At 34.5% G+C, this 21,015-nt stretch overlaps 1 protein-coding gene across 1 annotated transcript in view; it reads right to left on the reverse strand.

Annotated features, from left to right (window-relative positions):
- The window catches only part of LOC137387863 (cullin-associated NEDD8-dissociated protein 1-like), a 34,600-nt gene extending 14,036 nt beyond the window's left edge, over positions 1 to 20,564 (reverse strand). Inside the window, exons 1-9 of the mRNA XM_068074378.1 lie at positions 20,445 to 20,564; positions 15,057 to 15,185; positions 14,567 to 14,887; positions 14,048 to 14,194; positions 11,978 to 12,157; positions 11,744 to 11,868; positions 10,028 to 10,129; positions 8,880 to 9,096; positions 690 to 887 (exon numbers count right to left, since the gene is read on the reverse strand). Coding sequence (XP_067930479.1) covers positions 690 to 887; positions 8,880 to 9,096; positions 10,028 to 10,129; positions 11,744 to 11,868; positions 11,978 to 12,157; positions 14,048 to 14,194; positions 14,567 to 14,887; positions 15,057 to 15,185; positions 20,445 to 20,549 — 1,524 coding nt within the window. The 5' untranslated portion in view covers positions 20,550 to 20,564. The remainder of the gene's footprint in view (positions 1 to 689; positions 888 to 8,879; positions 9,097 to 10,027; positions 10,130 to 11,743; positions 11,869 to 11,977; positions 12,158 to 14,047; positions 14,195 to 14,566; positions 14,888 to 15,056; positions 15,186 to 20,444) is intronic.
- Between the last annotated feature and the right edge of the window lie 451 nt (positions 20,565 to 21,015).

Raw genomic sequence — 21,015 nt, forward strand, 5'->3', positions numbered from 1 at the left:
CATGTCATTGATGCTGAATTGAGAGTGAGTAGCCAATCAAGAGTGGGTAGATAATCAAGAGAGCGAGTATATTACAAGGGAGAATAACTAATACTGGCCTCCAAGGCTACATGAAGCGGAGAGCAAATTAAACTTGGGAACTAAGTCTAGAAGGCCTAAAAACCTGCACTGAGTAAAGTCTTGCCACATAATAACTGAATCAAAGCTCACATATCTCAATAAATCAACACAAGTTGGGGATGACAACATTCTCAGCCTTTATACAAGATTATAAATGGCATTTGCTAATAATTTACCATCAAATATAAGGCGCCAAAAATGTTTATCTCTTAAAACAGAGACACAATTACTGGTATTTGCTTTATATTATTGCCAGTCCTATTTTTAATGAATAAAATTTGAATAAATTTGTAGTGAAAAATTAAGTTAAAACCACATTTGATGGTAACTTATATAATCAGATTTGAATCTGATTGAACCAAATGAAGCATGGTCAAGGCTGGTCAGCTGTAAGCTTTACACCATCGGCTACTCCCAACTGCAGCTTCTGACCAAATGAAGCATGGTCAAGGCTGGTCAGCTGTAAGCTTTACACCATCGGCTACTCCCAACTGCAGCTTCTGACATCAGAAGTTTCAGTCTAGTTAACACACACTTGCTAGTTCTAGTACTAGTGAGGGAATACTTACACCTAGATGGTCATGGAAAATATTTCCAGGATGATTAGCGATGAGAGTGTTAAGGAAGGAGAGTGTGTCTATCTTCATGGTTGAACTGCTGTTCTTGTCAGTGAGTGAATAGTTAATACCTGGCATGATACTCGTAATGTGCTCAGAAAGACAGCCAGTCAGCACCAAGCTCAGCTCTGACAGCAATAGGAAACACGACTGCAAACACACAGAACTAACACATTTAAGATATCACCAAATCTTCAGTAGTTCAGTCTGTTTTAAAATAAGGTTTTGCCAAATTTCAAGAAAATAAAGTTATAAATGCAAATGAAGAAGGATCTCATTATTGCTGACTAAAGGTTCACCAAGACAGGATTTCCATAAACATGCGATGCTGACAGACAAAGTTAGTCATATTAACTTGCGGTTAGACATGATCCTTGTAATAATTACAGATGATATTCTCTCTAGTTTGACAGTTAATCAAGTTCAAAATTGGTCAAATGCATTAGACAGTTAGAACAGCAAACAGATGTTTAGTAGAAATAAACTTTTAAGATGATTAAATCAGAAATATATTCTTTGTATCAGCTTCAAGAAAAATGGCTAAGTAAAGAACGTCTCCTAAACACAAATAACTAATAACTATCATTATCAGCGTGTTAACTTTTTAGAATCTATTAAAAACTAATGAAACAAATCTAGATTTTTTATTAAACGGTTAAATAAGCAACATTAGATTTAATTGAATTATGTGATAACAAACAGTGAAATATTGCGACAATATTTATGTGTTAAAACGAAACAATAAAATATGAATAGAACATCTTTTATTAATATAAATGTAGTGTCAAGTGTTGAGACCCATCTACTCTAGATTCTAGACAGTGTAGTCTAATAGACTCGAGTTTACTTGAATCAAAATACTTTTTACCATTTTCAACACCTAATGCTAATCCTTGCACGTGTTTGAGATTACAAATCTGATCTGACCAGTGAATTGTTCTAGTAACAAATTTTATGAAGCTTATACGGGTTTCACCGCCGATCCTTCGTATTTTCAGGAAATAAAACTAATGATCTGCCATGTAATGAGTAAAACTGCATAAAATTATATCTGGTTTAACAGAACTCCAGGACTGATAGTTATGAGATCTTCATATAGTAGAGATAGCTAGATCTTGATAGCAGTGATAGTTATCAGACCCTTATAGTAGAGATAGCTAGATCTTGATAGCAGTGATAGTTATCAGACCCTTATAGTAGAGATAGCTAGATCTTGATAGCAGTGATAGTTATGAGAACTTAATACATTTACCCTATTGTTCTGTTGTCGGGCGCACATCTGAGTGAAGAACATGTGTTATAGTTTATTCAATGACAAATAATCCATTAAAAATAACAACAGCTAAAGAGTAAGTTTGATAAAACCCAACATGACATGCCGTGGATCTTGATACAATTTTCAATTTTTTTGTAGACCTCCAAGTTTGACCCTAGGAATTTACCTACCCTTTTAATTGTGTGTCTATCATAAAACATTCTTCACTATACTATTTTTCACTTTGTGAATAGACTTCATACAATTTATAATAATAAACGCAACATAATTTTCTCAGCAAGACATCTAAATATGTACAGCAACACCAGTTATAATCCACACATAATTATAAAATGGCTGCGTTACCTTCAGCTTACGTTGGTATTGATATAGAAGGAAAGTGCTATACAACCTCTTTCCATATGTTCATCAGTTTCTGTAATACAGTCTTTCTCAAAATAGTTCACTTAAAACATTTGTCACAACGCTTGTTGTCTATATTATCTTCTTTTATAACCTGGCTTTAGCTTGTTATTTTAATACTTTTCCTCATTTTAGTATATAATTGATTTAGTGTCATGTAACACATTTACAGAAAATATTGGCATAAATTGGAAGTATACAAAAGATGGCAGAGTTTTTTGCAGTCACAAATGTGAAAAGTTGACACGATTTGCTCTAATGTGAATCTTTTATGATTTCAACTTTTTTAAATATATCATCACCATCCATGTTTGGCTTTCCCCGAAGTAGAATAACGGAGAGTTATTCAGGCTTGAATAGTCTAGACCATAGAGTTATCTCCCCCTAGAGTGATAACTACACGAATGTTTCCGGTGCCAACAAGGAGCGTTTAGGCCACGCCTCTTTTTTGTGCTAGTCAGTCGTAGTGATTGACTAGATCAATAACATCAGCCATGAGAAGGGTTAAACAAGGATCATGAATTCCAGTTGAGATAGTAATTAATGCTCATATTAAAGAAATGATGATTATAGTTTATTACTTTAATATATGCTTATTATTTAAAGCAATTCAATACCTACAAGGGATTGCTAAACATTATGGAAATGTTTACTTTTTCATTTCCATAAACATAAATATTTCCATTTATTTTTATTTTACAAGTATGGAAATAGTATGAAAATGGAAATAATATGGAAATGAATTATGGAAATGCTATGGAAATTAATTATGGAAATGGAATTAATATGGAAATGAATTATGGAACTTTTATGGAAATGGAAATAATATAGAAATGATTTATGGAAATGGAAATAATATGGAAATGGAAATACTATGGAAATGAAGTAGGGAAATGGAATTAATATGGAAATGAATTATGGAAATGGAAATAATATGGAAATGGAAATAATATGGAAATGAATTATGGAAATGGAACTAATATGGAAATGAATTATGGAAATGGAAATAATATGGAAATGGAAATAATTTGGAAATGAATTATGGAAATGGAATTAATATGGAAATGAATTATGGAAATGGAAATAATATGGAAATGGAAATAATATGGAAATGAATTATGGAAATGGAATTAATATGGAAATGGAAATAATATGGAAATGAGTTATGGAAATGGAATTAATATGGAAATGAATTATGGAAATGTTATGGAAATAGAAATAATATGGAAATGAATTATGGAAATGTTAGGGAAATAGAAATAATATGGAAATGAATTATGAAAATGGAAATTGTGACATACACGTAATCCCTGATACCTACATGACTTGCCAAGGCACTGAATAGATAGTGAGTGAAAGTGAAGGTAATGCAAGCAGTTACTCATAGATAACATACATAATCATACTGGGGTTGTATTACATTGGTGTGATGGGAAGCTAATCAACTGCCATCAACTATGAGCTGTACTACCCGGTGTTGCCCGAGTAATAAAAAAGTATTTGGACAGAAAATTTATTTTTATATAACATTTACTATTCTAACTTTTAAACTTCATATCATGAGAAAATATTTTTAAGCAGTTTAAATGAATTAAGAAGAAAAAGAAAACAACTCTAAAGGTTTGCAAGCTTTTTCAAACAACTACAACTTTTAAATTTCATATCATGAAAGAAGTGTTTTGTTGAAATAAATTAGGAAATTAGGAAAAAAAATAAAACTGTAAATGTGTTTAAATGTAAAATAATTAGCAAGTAATGGCAAAATATAATCTGTTTAGCTATGATTACAATGAAAAATTATTTAATAAATAAGGTAATAAAAAAGTCTATTTTATTTTTATATAATTATAGTTAGTAGAATTAAGTATAATTTATTTTTATTTAACATATAACAACATTTACCACTTTAACCTTCAAACCACATATTATGAAAAGTGTTTTGTGTAATTGAAATAAATGAAGAGAAGAGAGAAAATAAAAACAACTGTAAATGTTTTCAAGCTTTTTCAAACAACTACAACTTTTAAACTTCATATCATGAAAGAAGTTTTTTGTTAAAATGAATTAAGAAGAAAAATGAAACTGCAAATGTGTTTAAATGTAAAATAATTAGCAAGTAATGCTAAATATAATCTGTTTAGCTATGATTACAATAAAAAATTATTGTAATCATAGCTAAGTTTTATTACTTTATTTAATAAATAAAGTAATTCACAACTACTTTTTATTACTTTATTTAATAAATAAAGTAATAAAAAGTCTATTTTATTTTTAAATAATTATAATTTAGTATAATTAAGTATAATTTATTTTTATCTAACATATAACAACATTTGCCACTCTAACTTTCAAACTTTTTGCTTGCTTACATCAAGCAAAGATGTCCACTAACTAGTGGACATCTTTGCTTCAAGCTAGTCTATGTATTTGATTGATATGTATTGAAATCTAATATTACATGCAAGGGCTGTTTGTGAACTGAGGTGACAATGAATCACTCTATCACCATACAATGTCAATACTTTCAGTTGATGGCAGTCGATTAGCTTCCTATCACACCAATGTAATACAACCCCAGTATGATTATCTATCTTATCTATGAATAACCAATGATATACAGCCCCTCATGTGTGGGGGCTGTATATCATTTGAGTAACTGATTGCATTAACTCACTTACTTAACACCATCTATTCAGTGCCTTTACAATGCATGTAGGTATTGAATTGCCTTAAATAATAAGCATATATTAGAGTAATAAACTATAATCATCATTTCTTTAATATGAGCAATAATTACTATCTTAACTGGAAATTCATGATCATTCTCATGACTGATGTTATTGTTCTGTCGATCACTACGATCATAGACCTATTAACTATACTAGACTGGGCAATCCAATGCATCACGGCTCAGCATTGTGTCCTACTTAAATAGCCACATTCTTCGCGACGCAACGTCAACGCTTTGTTCACTTGCAGCTGGTCAGGCAAGCGAGTCATCATTGTTTACATTGAAAGAATGGGCGGAGACAGCTTTGTTGCTACATGTAATTTGACATAACTACTAAAGTACACAAGATATTGGTTTAAAATTTTAGATGCAAAGCTTATACACTATGCATTTCCTACCCTGCAAATTTTTAAACATAAAGTTGAATATTTCATATGTAAAGTGCGAGTAAAAATGTATATTGATCTATTCAAAAAATATTGCAAAATTTCCAATGTTGCCCCGTGCTATGGGCTAACATGTCAGATAGCTAGGTGTAGAAACTGATTTCAAATGCATACGCACTGATAAATGGTACACTGATCGCAGTCTGCCATGAATATAAATGTTGGGTCTTAGGTGTTATGCAAACAGCATCAGAAAATAGGTTTATGTTCCCTTTGTTGCTTTGTTCACTTTGCCTAGTCCAGGCCATAATTTTAAGTAGGAAGCCATGGAGAGTGGAGCAACTACCAGCACTGGAAATGATTCGAAGGTAAATTTTACTCCAATTATTTTCAAGTGTGGTTGTGAAAGGTACCTAGATATGAAGAGCAAGAAATCTTGCGGATTTTTCCGAGATATGCATACAAATAATAGTTTTTTTCAAAATGCTTTCTTAAAGTTCATTGCTGGCACTAATATTTGAAAAGTCGCTTCGCACAAAGAGGTGCCAACCGCAAAGTAGACAAAGTGTTGCCCATTTCATGAAGTTTTTCATCACCATGACAGATGGACATAGGCTAGTAAATGAGTATGGTGATGGCTGTGCTATAATTAGAAGTGTAGCTAAACCCAATGAAAAGATTTTTACTTTATGATGGTCTCATAAGAATGCAATTATTTACTGATTATTTTGCAGGACAAGAGTAAAAATTTTTGCTGTGCATTTGGTTGTTCTAATACTCCAGCAAAAGACAGTTAACTCAGTTTCCACACCTTTCCATCAGAAGAAAAACACCTAGACATACGTAACAAGTGGATAGACGTCGTGAAACGTAAGGATTAGATACCTTCCAAATACTCTGCGCTCGGCAGTGATCTCCTGCAGACCTCCTGGTATGATGATGGCTGCCATACTAAAGCCTACTGCTGTACCAAGAGTATTTGATTCTCTGCCAAAATATTTACAACCAACTCAACCAAAGCATAGACGACTGTTATGCTGACCAACACTATCTAAATCATCTTCAGCAGACCGAGATGAGCCAGTCCTGTAACCTTCACTTTGCTATGAAGAGCCAACAGCCACCAAGCAATCTGAAGAGATCATTCCCGACCCTCTACATAACCGTACCTCGTACCTTGGAATAGGGAATTAAATTTTTCAAACATTTCGCGAGGCCAAGTATCTACTTCCGTACAAGCTTGGACAGGATCATATAGAAACACTGTCCTCAAAGACATGATAGGGGCCTACATGATTTAGGTATGTACATGTATTTTGGTATTAGCTACTTTCACTTATTGTTAGTGTATAGAACAGATATACAGGTAGTAGAGTGGCTTGAAGTAATACTGCAGCAAATCAGTGAGATGTAGTTAAATTTATTTTACGATTGATACATATACTTTTTATAATAATATTAGCATATGATATTTATTTAGCAGGTTATGTGGTACGGTGCTTAAAACTCAACTGCAATGACTGCACCAGCTTTATAGCCTCCTGTCCAGGTTTACGCACCAGGGAGGATGTGACACTAATCAGTATAAAAGATAGAGGTGGTCTGTTTACACCTCATCCTGTCATCACAAAGATATGTCTAGGCTCAGAACAGATCATCCGGCAGTGTGTCAACTTACAAGGAATCACTGCAGACATACACAAGCTGGTAGTCACTAAGACTCTTTTATTGGTTTTACAAAGCAATTTGCATCAAGAATTTCCATCAAGTCACAGCAGTTAAAACTACCACATCCAGATATGTCAGAATTAGAATTACACATGAAGCTACAAAGGTAGCAGCTAACAAGAGTAATCTTAGATCAAAGCTCAGCCGACTGGTCGTCTTTAGTCATGAGTAGCCTTTCACAATATGCCTAGAAAAGTGTACCATTTGTCGTTTGTTTTCTACGATTTTTTGATGCTGTTTGCATAAAACCTAAGACCCAACATTTATGTTCATGGCAGACTGTGATCAGTGTACCATTTACCAGTGTGTATGCATTTGAAATCAGTTTCTACACCTAGCTATCTGACATGTTAGCCCATAGCATAGGGCAATGTTGATAATTTTGCAATATTTTTTGAATAGATCAATATACATTTTTACTGGCACTTTACATATGAAATATTCAACTTTATGTTTACAAATTTGCAGGGTAGGAAATGCATAGTGTATAAGCTTTGCATCTAAAATTTTAAACCAATATCTTGTGTACTTTAGTAGTTATGTCAAATTACATGTAGCAAAAAAGCTGTCTCCGCCCATTCTTTCAATGTAAACAATGATGACTTGCTTGCCTGACCAGCTGCAAGTGAACAAAGCGTTGACGCTGCGTCGCGAAGAATGTGGCTATTTATGTAGGACACCGTGGCTTCGCATTGCCCAGTCTAATATAGTTAATAGGTCTATGACTACGATTGACTAGCACAAAAAAGGGGCGTGGCCTAAACGCTCCTTGTTGGCACCGGAAACGCTCGTGTTGTTGAATGCACAGTTATCACTCTAGGGGGAGATAACTCTATGGTCTAGACACGTTATAAAAAAGGAACTTTCCATGAGTCAATGAGTCATTATGAACAATACATATACTGGTTATACACTGGCCTATATAGTTAGCACTCAAGGTCATTATGAACAATACATATGCTGGTTATACACTGGCCTATAAAGTTAGCACTCAAGGTCATTATGAAAAATCATTCGCTATATTTATTACAATAATGGGCCTATACTTTTCAGCTTTCTAAAAATAGAAAAAATGTGCTCCCAATTAACAGACGTAATCAATGAGGTAAGAGTGCAGCAAAGGCACCCCAAATATACAGCTAGACATTCAATTCAATAGAGAAGACATCAGCGTTCGCACTGGTGCAAAACAACTATCACAGTCAATAATGCTGAATCAGAGGAACTCGAGGCTAAGGTCAGTTGTTGAGATTGAATACTGCTTTTACACGTGTACATGGCTTTGACACCTTTTCTTTAGATAGTTATGGAGTGAGCAAATTATCATAATTTGGAAAATATTCCTCAGGTCTCCATCAGACTGAATTGGATGAACTCGTTTTAATTACGAATACAAACAAAGCAAAATAAACCTTTTACAAAATCTAAAGGAAACAAGATTTCCAAACATACTTCCAAAACTTCTTAATACTAACTAAACGTAGTCAAACTCCCTATAAATTGTTTTGTGATTTGTTTTTGTGATCGTAACCAACAGATTAATGAGCTATATGCAAGTGAAAACATACCAAGCATTCTCAAAGCTCACCATTCATTCCAACAGAACAACTGAAACCAACCTGACGAGTCTTAAAACTTTTCTCCTTGAGCTGTCGAGTAACTCCCTTAACGATCATTGGCAGCTGGTTTCTTAGCAAGGTTAGAGGATGAGATTCATTGACCTCTCCAATCGTAACGAGTTTGGTTTGTCTCAAAAGTGATATGTAAATGGCAAATATATCCGATTTTACATTTTCTTCCCTTTCTTTAAATCGTTGTATAAGTGGTGGAGAGACGCTGAACGAGATAAACAGAAGTATATGACAGTGATAAACAGGCTGAAACGAGTGTCATGAAGAAATTATAGAGTTTGTGTCACGCACAATAATCACACAATTTTCCACTCAAAATACATACAATATATTTATAATATTTCATATTTAATCACACATACATGTATATATAGAAAGTTGGTAAAACAGACTATTACTTTAGATAAAACACTATTACTAATAGTTTCACGCTTGCTGAGGGCACTCTTCAGATAAACTGTTTTTACCAGTTTTGGTTATTATATACAGAGCTTAAAGTATTATAAATTTAAGTTTAATTAGGTTTTAATAGTTTTATAGTAGTGCTCAGAGCTGTTATTTATATTGTCATACATGTATATATATGATAATATGAATATTGTCTGTCCAATTTGGTCTATCCAGTTATAGCAACTAGTATCTAGTGATAATATTTCCGTATCGCAGAAGATTTGATCTCGAAACCACCCATTCACTAGGTGATAACCTAACCTATTCAGCTACACGAGATGCAATGATTTATTGGGCGATATGAGTCGTTATCTAGGTTAACATTTGCATAGCACTCAGCGTTACACGCAAGGTCACTAAAGCTTGCTCTCACAGCTATTATCATTAAGTTTAGCAACGCAGATACTAACTTACTCAAATTAGCCATTGGAAAAGTGCTAAGCTAATGGCAGGCAACTACATTACCTGCCACTGTTGATAAGCTGTTTTTTAATACCCGTGCAACGCCGGACATTTGGCTAGTATATACATGTACATATATATTAGCTAAATGCCCGACATTGCACGAGTATTGAAAAACAGCTTATAGTAAGCATTGAATATCCTACTTAATTTGTCCAGTCAGGGTACTACGGGGTTGAACTGGATAAGTTGAGTGAAGGAGAATAGTGATGTAGCAAACCAACCGTGTGTATAGCTCAGCGAGCATGTGATGTCTTGTACTAACTACAGCATTCAAACACTTTGCACTCGCTCTTCTCACTTTACAGCTCATGTCATCATCATCACTAAAACAAATTCACATGTTGCTAGGAAGAGAAAAGAGCATTTGAGAGTATCAATACAAGAGTGTGAATAGAGTACTAGTGACAAGTACATAAAGCACTAACATAGAGTATACAAAGTATTATCAGACAGTATTTAGTGCAATAGTTAGTAATTTGTAAAGCGCTACAAAAAGTATATAAGTATTGCCATACTAACAAAATGCCCTAACATACGAGAAAACTGAGATATCAAAAGTGTTCAAGCAAGTTTCTTCCTTGAGATACGAGTAATCTCTGAGATACGAGCATACAAGCCAGTTCTCAATGGCCAGTATATGTATGGACAAGTATGCGAGAGGCCGTTTCCGAAAACAGCATCGCTTGGTCTTTTTGCTCGAATCAGTTTAAAAACCCTTTAAAAGGTCATCTAAAAGTTATAGTAATGAGAGAAAAAAACCATCAACTCGGATACAAATAATAAAAATTTGAAACGACAAAATTAGAGTCGGTTTAGTGAGAAATTAAAACTTAGGTTTACTTAAGAGTTTAGTGAGCTGAATTCATTAAATTTAAATTCAAAGTTTCAGTTGTGTAGCGTCACAAAAGTTGAGTGTACCGAACGCGTTGCTGTCAAGTACCCTCAGACAGCTTTTAGCTATTACGTCTGTCTCGACGGTGAAAAATTACAGTAGTGTACATAGTAATGTTACATTCTATTGCAGATTTTAACAGCTTAATAGGTAATTTGTTAGTGTAGTTACTGAATTACAACAATTAAAAAACTTTTTTCTATTTAAATAGCCTGTTTTGTGTATTTTCATCATATGGTAATGGATTAATTTGTATTTGGTTATTTTTATATAGGAAGTAGTGTTTTGAGACACGAGTAAATTGATATACGAGCTCAGTCACAAAATGCATAAGCTCTTTGTCGAGGTATAGATGTAGTGTGTCACCACACTAACAAATAGTATATAGTGTGTTACCATACTAACAAAGAGTAAATAGTGTGTTACCATACTAACAAAGAGTACATTGTGTGTTACCATAGTAACAAAGAGTATACAGTGTGTTACCATACTAACAAAGAGTACATAGTGTGTTACCATACTAACAAAGAGTACATTGTGTGGTACCATACTAACAAAGAGTATACAGTGTGTTACCATACTAACAAAGAGTATACAGTGTGTTACCATACTAACAAAGAGCATACAGTGTGTTACAAAAGTGTACATAGGTACTATAGAAAATATAGAATACATAGGTACTATCAGAGAATGTATAAAGTACAACAAGAGAATATAGAGTGAACCAGTAGAGTACACAGAGTATTACTAGAGTAGGTAAATACTGCTGTGGAGTACAAAGAGTACAGTATAAAGAATATAAGCAAAGAGTACTTAAATTACTAGCAGGGAGCAGTACTCTACATACGTTCTACTAGTACCCCATATACTTTCTGATAGTATTTTATATGCGTTTATCTAGTACCCCATGTAAGGCTGTAACCATGGTTTACCCTACAGCCAGTACACTATATACACTTTGGTAATACCCTATGTAATCCCGACTATTAATGTACCAGCAATCATAGTTGCCGTGCGAGCGTACACAAAAGGAAAAACAAACAACCTGTAGTCATCATCCAAATCATCTTCATCATCCTCATCGACTTCCATATCATCCGCTTCATCCTCATCGTCACCATAGTTGTAGTTTGGATCATAGGATAAATACTCGAGACACAAGTCGATAATCTACAAATCACTTATACACACTAGTGATTGTATCAAGCTTAAGAAACACAGGCTATAGAAAGACTAATAGATATGCACATACAGCAAACTGTGTGTTCAAGAGCCTCACCTGACTGACATACGAAGTTATCTCCTTTGGGCATTTGAGTATAAAATACTCGAATGCCTCGATGCTGTACTCCCTGAGCTCATCATCATCTATATTACAGAAGTTAATGATTAGGGGGATGAGTTGCTGCAGATATTCTCCAACCCTGTGTCCTGCTTCCCTGCTTATTCGCCCGACACACTGAAATGTACAAATCCACATTTAGACAGGAATAAAAGTTGAATTACCAGTTGTGGAAGTTGTGGATATTGAAAGGCTTTGGTGCAGAGACGAGCAACTACAGACACTTGAAAAAAAGGTGCTTGGTCATATTTAACTTGCCTCGGTAGGGCACGGCGAAGCTTTGAGTTTGATTAAATAGCATATTATTAGTGAGCCCAACTACAGCTTTATTTTGTTAAATAAAATGAAATCAAACGAAACTACAACGAAAAATAAGCAAGACTTATGTTACTTTCCAAAGATCGTCAACACTTACATCGAGTGTAATTGGGTAAATTATCATCATAAAAAAGCGCATTCGGACCAAATTTTCACTGTCACTGGGTATTTGTTAAAAATTCTTTAACCCTTTTGCAGACGAGTTTTTTTGGAACTATTTGAAACCCCCTGAGCAAATTAATTTTTCACAAATCGATTTAAAAGAAATCATTGATACACTCTTATTTATGATACTTTATTCGTGTAATATGTTTTTTATGATACAGGTAAATACAAATAAACATGTTTCAAGTCAATTCTTCATATAACTGTTTCTCTAGCTAGGGTACTTCTTGATATTATGTGCTTATTCTTGTTCCTCTATAGCCTTGCCTATGCCTATAGCTTTTGGAGGACGCCATGACAGTAAAAGAAAGTTTTTTTGCACTCTGGTAAAACATTCTGAAAGCAGAAACACAAGCAGAAACAAGCTACAAACAAAATTCCCAATTTAATTTAAATACGTTTTTATTTTGGATTTTTTGTTCGTTTAGCATTGCAAAAACGATCGTTTTTTTCTTCTCAAGACGGCTTATTTTTTGTTGCTAACAGAGACCAATCTATTTTAGTTTACTATTAGTAAAAAAATTAAACAACTAAGGCAAGTAGCTAACCTGAAATCAATTCATAAAAACGTTCGTGTGACGACATAATAGTCGCTCTGCCCACTAGCGTCAGTATCTCAAAACGACAAAAATGTTGCTATGCCTGCAAAAGGGTTAAGGCCCAAACACACTAGGCGATTTTATCGTGTGCGTCATGAGGAGCGCGAAGATATCGCTGGCGTGTGCCTAAACACACTTGGAGCGATTCACCAGCAAATATAACGTGGGCCCGCTCACAAACTACCAATAAGATTCTGTATCATTAGTTTCTTCGAAGTTGTTAATAAATTTAAATCAATAAGGCGCCTTCTAGGCGATGGACGTAAACAACTTCCACTTTTGTTACTAGACCGATCTCACTTTTATGGATTGTACACTACAAGACATAAGAAAAAAAAGGAATCTTGCATTTTTAACAGCAATATATTACACTTTATATATATAGTTTACTTGATAGTAGTTTTATAATATAATAAATATTTACAATTTTCAAGATGGTCAACCTGCGCAACGATTGACTCCCAAATGTTGGTTTTCAACCGAGTTTTTTTGTACTTTTTATGTGTTGTGTCATACAGGACTGGGTGTGCTCTTAATAAATCTATGAACAATTCAGTGTTCGTTTTGATGATGTTTCAATCATAACAAAATGGCAAAATGTTGTTGCTGTATGCTGGTGAACATCGATAGGAAAAAATTCCCAGCCATAGAATTGCATTTTGGAAAAAACCAACCAATCAAAACCAATCAAAAACTTGCGAGAAAGTTTTGATAGAGAATGTCTAGCGTTATCGCTCTGCACACAGCGCGATATCGCGCCAAATATCGCCTAGTGTGTTTGCACCTTTAGAGTTGAGCTTGTGTGACAACTCAATGCAAATTTGTTGCACTCTTCAAAAACTGCATTTCAAATAGTCTTTCAAGGTATGGATGACAAATTATTCACCTTACAAGGTATTTATTGTCATAGGTGAGGATAAAATACCTGGATGTAGATGCTCTTAGTGGATGGATTGCTGTTTTCATCAAGTCTTTTTAAAAGAAACTGCATGAGCTCATCAAACTGTACGTTATTGCTGCAGAGGACAAGATGCCCGATCGCTTTGATGCTTCTCTTGCAAACGGCAGGCCTCTACAGTAAACAATTCCGCACATTTGGAACCAACCCTCAAAATAGCTCAATGAAGGCTTAAAAAGAAGCGCTAAGCAAACAAGCGACGAATCATGTTTGATGACATTTGGTGACTTCCTCTTTCATATTCTGTCAGGTATCCATCCGTTGATAAAGACTCTCTAGTACAAAAGAACCTTAGAGAAGATACAAACCAATATATAAACGATCATGGTAAATCACTAAACGTGTGACTGGCCATCACTATCTCCACATACAAATACCAGGCAACTAGACATATGGAGATGGTAGTTCATTACACATTTAAGCGGCTGTAAGAAATACACGCAGCTTAAAATCCATCAAACTGCCAAAAGCAAAGGCTATGCAAACCTTGGAAGAAAGCTGTGACAGTAACGCTGTCTGTATGGAACTGTGGAAGCTCACAAGCAGCGCACCGAACCTACTCAGCAGGTCTGTAAGAATATCAAAAGCTTCAAGTTGCACCGAGACATCATCCTGTTTTGTTACCGCATCAGTCAGTCTTCCTGTAATCTTTCTTGAGATGCTAGCAGCGAGAGAAGTAGCAACTGGAGGTAACTCTAGAATGACTGTTTTGAGACCAATGCTCGAAATATCCCTCAGTTGTTCTTTTTCAGACATCATATTAGTACAGAGAGTATCAACTATCGTCTCCACTTGACTTTCCTTCACCTAAGAGTAGTGGTAGAAAAGGCTAACATAATATAAATAAGCGATGAAACATCCAGCATGTCGCTAACACATAATTAACTGCTAAGCGAATGACACGAATAAACCATCAAAATGCAACAAAAAAAAACAGATACAGGCAGTAATAATAAGCGAGATTGATAAAACTGACCTTGGCTACTAGCGGTCCCAGACACTTGACTGCAAGGTTCTGTACTTCACCATTCTGGTCCTCCAATAGTTTGAGTAGCATTTTTACTACCTTCTTTTCACTTTCATCATCAAGTTTTATAGAGTTTTTCTATAATTATCAATCATCTATTGTTGAAACAAAGGCTGCATACAACTGTGGAAAGTGCCGGTAAGGTACCACCAACAGCTCAGATATCTTTGGGGTTGTATGTTATGGCGAAACTGATTGCTAAATATATGCGAGCTGGTGCCAATGACTACTACTCGTGCAAAAACTAAAGACATCGGATGGTTTTACTTTTACCTTCTCGATAAAAGTATTCGTTCCGGACTCAGCTCACGGATTATTAAAAACTTCAAAATAAAACCTCTTTGAAATTCAAACCTTTTATTTTAAAAATACTCTAATAAGGCAAATATAACCAGTTCATACCACCAAATATATTCTTGTCCAAAAATCTCTAACACAATTCTCAATTCTCGCGCCTAGTGAGAAAAATCTACTGTACAGATATAATTTGTTAAGCACTAGAACATGTTTCCGTAGTTCTTTGTTATAGGTAAATACATTTCTAAGAGATAAAAAATTAACAATCTATAATTTATCAACAAACAAAATTTTTTGAAGATGAACCGTTTAAAAACTGGAGAAGTGAAACATCCCATACATATTCTCTTGTTACACACACTACTATGAAGTTAGTGTGACTCACAATTAACTGAATGAGTAAGTGACATAACATATGATTCCAATGAGTGTGGCTTTGCAGGGTTGAGAAAAACCATGTTTCTTCAAAAAGAAGACTCTTTTTAAATATTTTTTCTATATTTATATCTTTTTGATAAATTTTAGTGCTTCATTCATTTTTGCTCATGCAAGTTGTCTGTGTATGGCATTCTACTTCTAAAAGCTGGTGAACTAGTTCTGGTTGGATTGTACTAGTGGTTTGGTTGGGTTCTACTAGTTGGGTTGACTCTAGGATGCTCTGCAATTAACCAAGCCATTACTAATTATGGCAAGCAGTCTTTTTCGTTTTTCTACTCGGCACTAAAAGATGGCTTCTTTTATGTTGTCCAGTGAACATTCTTCAACTCAGATAAATGATAGGAATAATTTGAAACTTATGGGCACCCCCAGCATTTCATATAGCTAAATCATAGACATACATCTTAAACCATAAAAAATTTTATTTTACAACTTTTTTAACCTCAACTGACACTACGATCAATGTCTCTAATTATTCAGCTGTTGGTACATATTTGTATAAATATAGTTTTGAGGGTTTTTGCTTACTAGCAGTGTATACAAAAGCGACATGCAACAGCGCAACATAAATTAATCATTATTAAAGGCTCATAAAAGAATGTTGAACTCTCTGTGAAGAACTCTTGTTATAGGTCAGTTTTTAGGGAAAGATTTATACATTTCATCAATATTACCCTAGCTAATACAAGGCTAAGTTTTTGCATTTACAAGGTAGTGGCAAGTGATGCTTGATAATTAAGAAAAGCTTTGGCAAAATCTGTTAGCACTTGTGAAATGTTACATGTATCAGATGTGATATGTTTGTGGTCTTATCAGGGATGATTGTAATCAGCTATTCTATCCTAGTTTGACTATGCATGTATGGTATGGGTAATGGCAGACTATGAAAAAAACTTCAACATTTCCATCACCTGTCTCTTTTGGACAAATGATGCACTATTAATCCTTTTGTATATCTTGCACTACAAAACATTGTATTGGTCCTGGTGACTTGTGAGATGCCTTAACCCACTCAGGACTGTTCCCGAATACCTCGGGAAGAGTTGTGCTCTCCAGGGCCCATTCCCGAAGTACTCGGGTTAAACTTTGATTTGCTCTATTGCTTAGCTGTTTAGGTACATCAGTTTTATTCATTCACCAAACGAAGTTTAAGAGTCTGGGCATCATTTTGATACCAAATATGTGATTGGACAAGAAAGTTTTAACTAACAAATTATGTGATAGATATCAACTGTTTTGGAAATTTGATGATCGCCATATTGGAAAAGGTTTATCCGAACGATGGCAAAATTTTTAAGTGAATTAGATGCGGTAATCAGCTCAGGGGAAGAAAATAGCAACAAAAGTAATGTTCAAGAAGAAAATGAGAATTTTCTGATGGAAGAAGGTAAGTTTTATGTGGCTATTTATAGAATTTTACCGAAAAAAAAACGATAAAAAGCCGAAATTTTTCTTGTGAATTTCTAACAAACTTTATTCTAACAGTGTAAGATATGGATTTTTTTCATGATACACATGATTATAACATTTTCAATCCAATAAAATTTAGATCTTTTTGCAGCATGAACTCATCACTCTATTACCCCATAATAAACAATAGTTTTATGATTTCCTTGTAGAACTACAAGATAATAAAAATTTCTTATTTCATTTATATCCAATTGTTCAACCCACAATTAGTCAAGCATATAGTTCTCAACCTCAACATCTACTATAAACTAGCCTTAACCACTAGGCTCTAATATTGGTCGATAGGGGACACTTACCACAGTAATCATCTTCATGACTTTTTGTGTTTATATTTACAGTATCAAAAAATATTTGCAATTTGTATTACCAATTGTTAGCTGCAGTAGACTACTTATTTTCAATTTGTTATTAGGTATTTACCCTGAAAAGCTACTAAAGCACAATTTTTTCTAGGCTGTACAAGAAGTTTGAAAGCAAATAGGTTGCTTACTACCGATCATATTTGCTACATGTAGGTGAAGACAGTCAAGGGCTTGTGAGTGATGATGCCATTGTTGATGAGCCTAGGGCTTCAACACCAATATCTGATGAATACTGCATCAACTAACTTATAATGGCAGCAAATATGCATGTGTAGTTGGCATCAAATAACTCTCACCGTGTCATAATTTTTTAATGAACACACCCTTATTATACATGTATATATTGTTTCGTTTTCATGCATATTCATTTTTACTGTATTTTTTACAATATATTTTACTGTATTTTTACACCTATTTTTTTGCTAGTAATTGATTGTCTGTTAGCTGGTAACTTGAGTATTCTTTATGCATAATATATTCATAATAACCTCTGCAATGCATTTCAATATAAATTAACAAATTGTTTGATTATATAATTGATAAAACTGTCAGTGACGTAGTGTTGGTTAGAAGCTAGTAACACCTGTTCTATTGCTCGGAATTGAGAAATCTTTTTTTTTATTTGCTGCTGATAAAGTTTGCTATCAATCTAACGTAAGTCCAACAATGTCAGTATCAAAAAACTGCTTGTGAGCTGCTACGAAACATGAAAACTAATTTTGATAAAAAAAAAGTTCACAGAATTATTAGAAATTGTGGTCAGTAGAATTTGTAAAGGTGCACAAAAATTTATATCACATTGTAGCCTGGAATGTCTTTGTTATGCTGCAAAAAACAAATCAAGATTATTTTGAAAAGAACTCTAGTTATACTCAATTTTGTGTAGCTCTATTTTAATTGTAAGGCTAGTGAAAAATTAATTGGGCTGGGGGAGCAGTCAACCAATAACTAATTAGTCCTGAATGGGTTAATTCTCAGTAGATGCAGAAAGAGCCCAGACTAGTTACGCGTAACTTGGTTTTTTTACGTTAATAAGTGGCTGGTGTTAATAAATGTAGCAATTGTACTTAGTATTTTGGTTTATTTTGAGATAATATTCCCCAATTATATTGATAAATCAATTATTGATGGTTTTTCTTCAGATAATTTTGTGCAATTTAGCAAGTTTGTAGAAACTTTTTCTTGATGCAAACTGCTGGTTATGTTTGTGCCTGAAAAATTATGCAATTGCAATTATAGGTGATATTATACTTGCTATAACAACAGATTTGATGAGCCTTATTCATTAACTTTTGTTCATATAGACATACAAGTATATTATTTTTGTCTATGATTTAGAACAAATCTGGAGAATGTCAGCTTCCGTATAGATATTGTATTGGTTCCTGCGACCAACACGTAGAGGCGACTAGGTCAGCTTACTCTACCGGTCTGCATTCACCCTTCACAGGGGCTGTGTACTGGTTTCCCGTGACCAACACACAGAGGCGACTAGGTCGGCTTACTCCACCGGTCAACATTAACCACCTCACACAAGGGATTGCACCAAAGAGGTTTTATACTAGGTCGACAAAGTCGACCGGAGGTCGACAGTGTTCTTATGAGTCTATCCCCACAGCACAGTCCATAGACTAGGTCTTTGGAGATAGCTATATGCCGGGGTGGTTCAGGTATCGCTTAAGGTAGCAGAAAGAGTATGATTCAATTGCACTGCATGTATTGAACAACTACAAAGGGCCGAGACCCTGCCTTAAGTACATGAAATTATGCAAATTAGATGATAAGACCAGCCTCTCTTAGGGGCGTGGCTAACAAAAGAAAGAAAGGGAACATAACTCCAGATAGAAACTGTACAAGAGGGGATGGAAATCTTGTGTTCCACCACAATATGGACTAAATCTATTTTGCCTTATCGCTTTCTGTATAATTAATCGATCGTGATACCAGTCTCTGAGAAAAGGATACTAAAACTGTAACTAAAAAAAGTTTTAGAAAAATTAAACTGCAAAAATTTCATATTTTGTGTCTAAATATATATAGGGCCTACCTATCTACTGAACAACTGGTTTACATCAAAATCATTACTATCTATCCTCAGCATTACTTCAGGCAATGCAGATCTACTGAAAAATTCACAGTAAAAATCATAACTTTTGGCATTATTTAATTGCGAATATACTTGTCTACTATATTACTGTTCAGGATCGCTGCGTACTGGTCGGCACCTCTCTCAGACATTTCAAGTGCTGAATAAAAATTCGATGCATTGTTCAAACAGCCAATAACAGTAAGTTGAGAAAATATCAATGCATCCCGAAAAATGCAGTTTCCAATAAATAATTGATATTAAGTGGTATGAAAACTCGGGATATTAGATTGGGAGATCATTAGAACAGGAAAGTTTTATTAATTGATGTTTTAAATTCACTTGTTCAAATAGATAAATTTTTATTCTTATACAATCTATGCAAACGGTCTCCACTTCCTCCTTTTGAGGTCTCGAGACTCTTTTTAATCAGAATCAGAATCAGAAAAACGATAATAAAACAATGACATACATGGGATCAACAAAGTATAATGGACTATAACGCGCATTTAAAGCGATCACATCATTAATCATATACACCTCAGCATGTCTGAGTTGAAAATTTATCGATGTAATTATTATTAACAATTTAAAACTGAATATTCCTGTTTTACCTTCAGTTAAACCGTCTGTCGAGAATATAAAATGCGAAACAGACATTAAAAATAATTTTAATCGGAATACCTGAAGCTCAGTCATCAAATCATTTGTTGCCATGAACCTGAAATCTTTATCTGTAGAAAGCATTTTGTCCAGTAAGTTTGCAATATGAAACGACATGTTAGCCATTCCGCAATTACAAACATCAGTGAATGACCAGTGTTGTCGTTATGACTGGAAACAAGCGTTCTATCATTACCGGAAGAACAAATCGCATTTGCGCAAAAGAAAGCGAGGCTATTCCATTATTTATTTTTGTTTTACTACACTCCTAGAGTTTAGGCCGTGAGCTAAAGTTTTTACCGCGACGACACTTCGGCAAAGCTTTGGTGCACCGCTACTCTAGGTCTAAGCTTGGTTGGTTGGAGGCTGTTGGTGCGGAGCCTTCGATCATTTATAATCTTGTCGTGTGATGCGGAGAACCGGATGTCCGGTTCGCGAGGAGAAAGGGGGATAGCGGCAACTTAACTGCGAGCACGCGAGAGGTAGGACGCAAAAAACCAGGTACGTTAGATGGTGTCAAGAGTGGCGACTACAAGGAAATTTTCAGTAAGTCAGCGATAATAATCAAATTATTAGGCAATAGCGAATAGTT

Source organism: Watersipora subatra, chromosome 2 (assembly GCF_963576615.1).
Source record: "Watersipora subatra chromosome 2, tzWatSuba1.1, whole genome shotgun sequence".
NCBI classification, from domain to species: Eukaryota; Metazoa; Bryozoa; class Gymnolaemata; order Cheilostomatida; family Watersiporidae; genus Watersipora; species Watersipora subatra.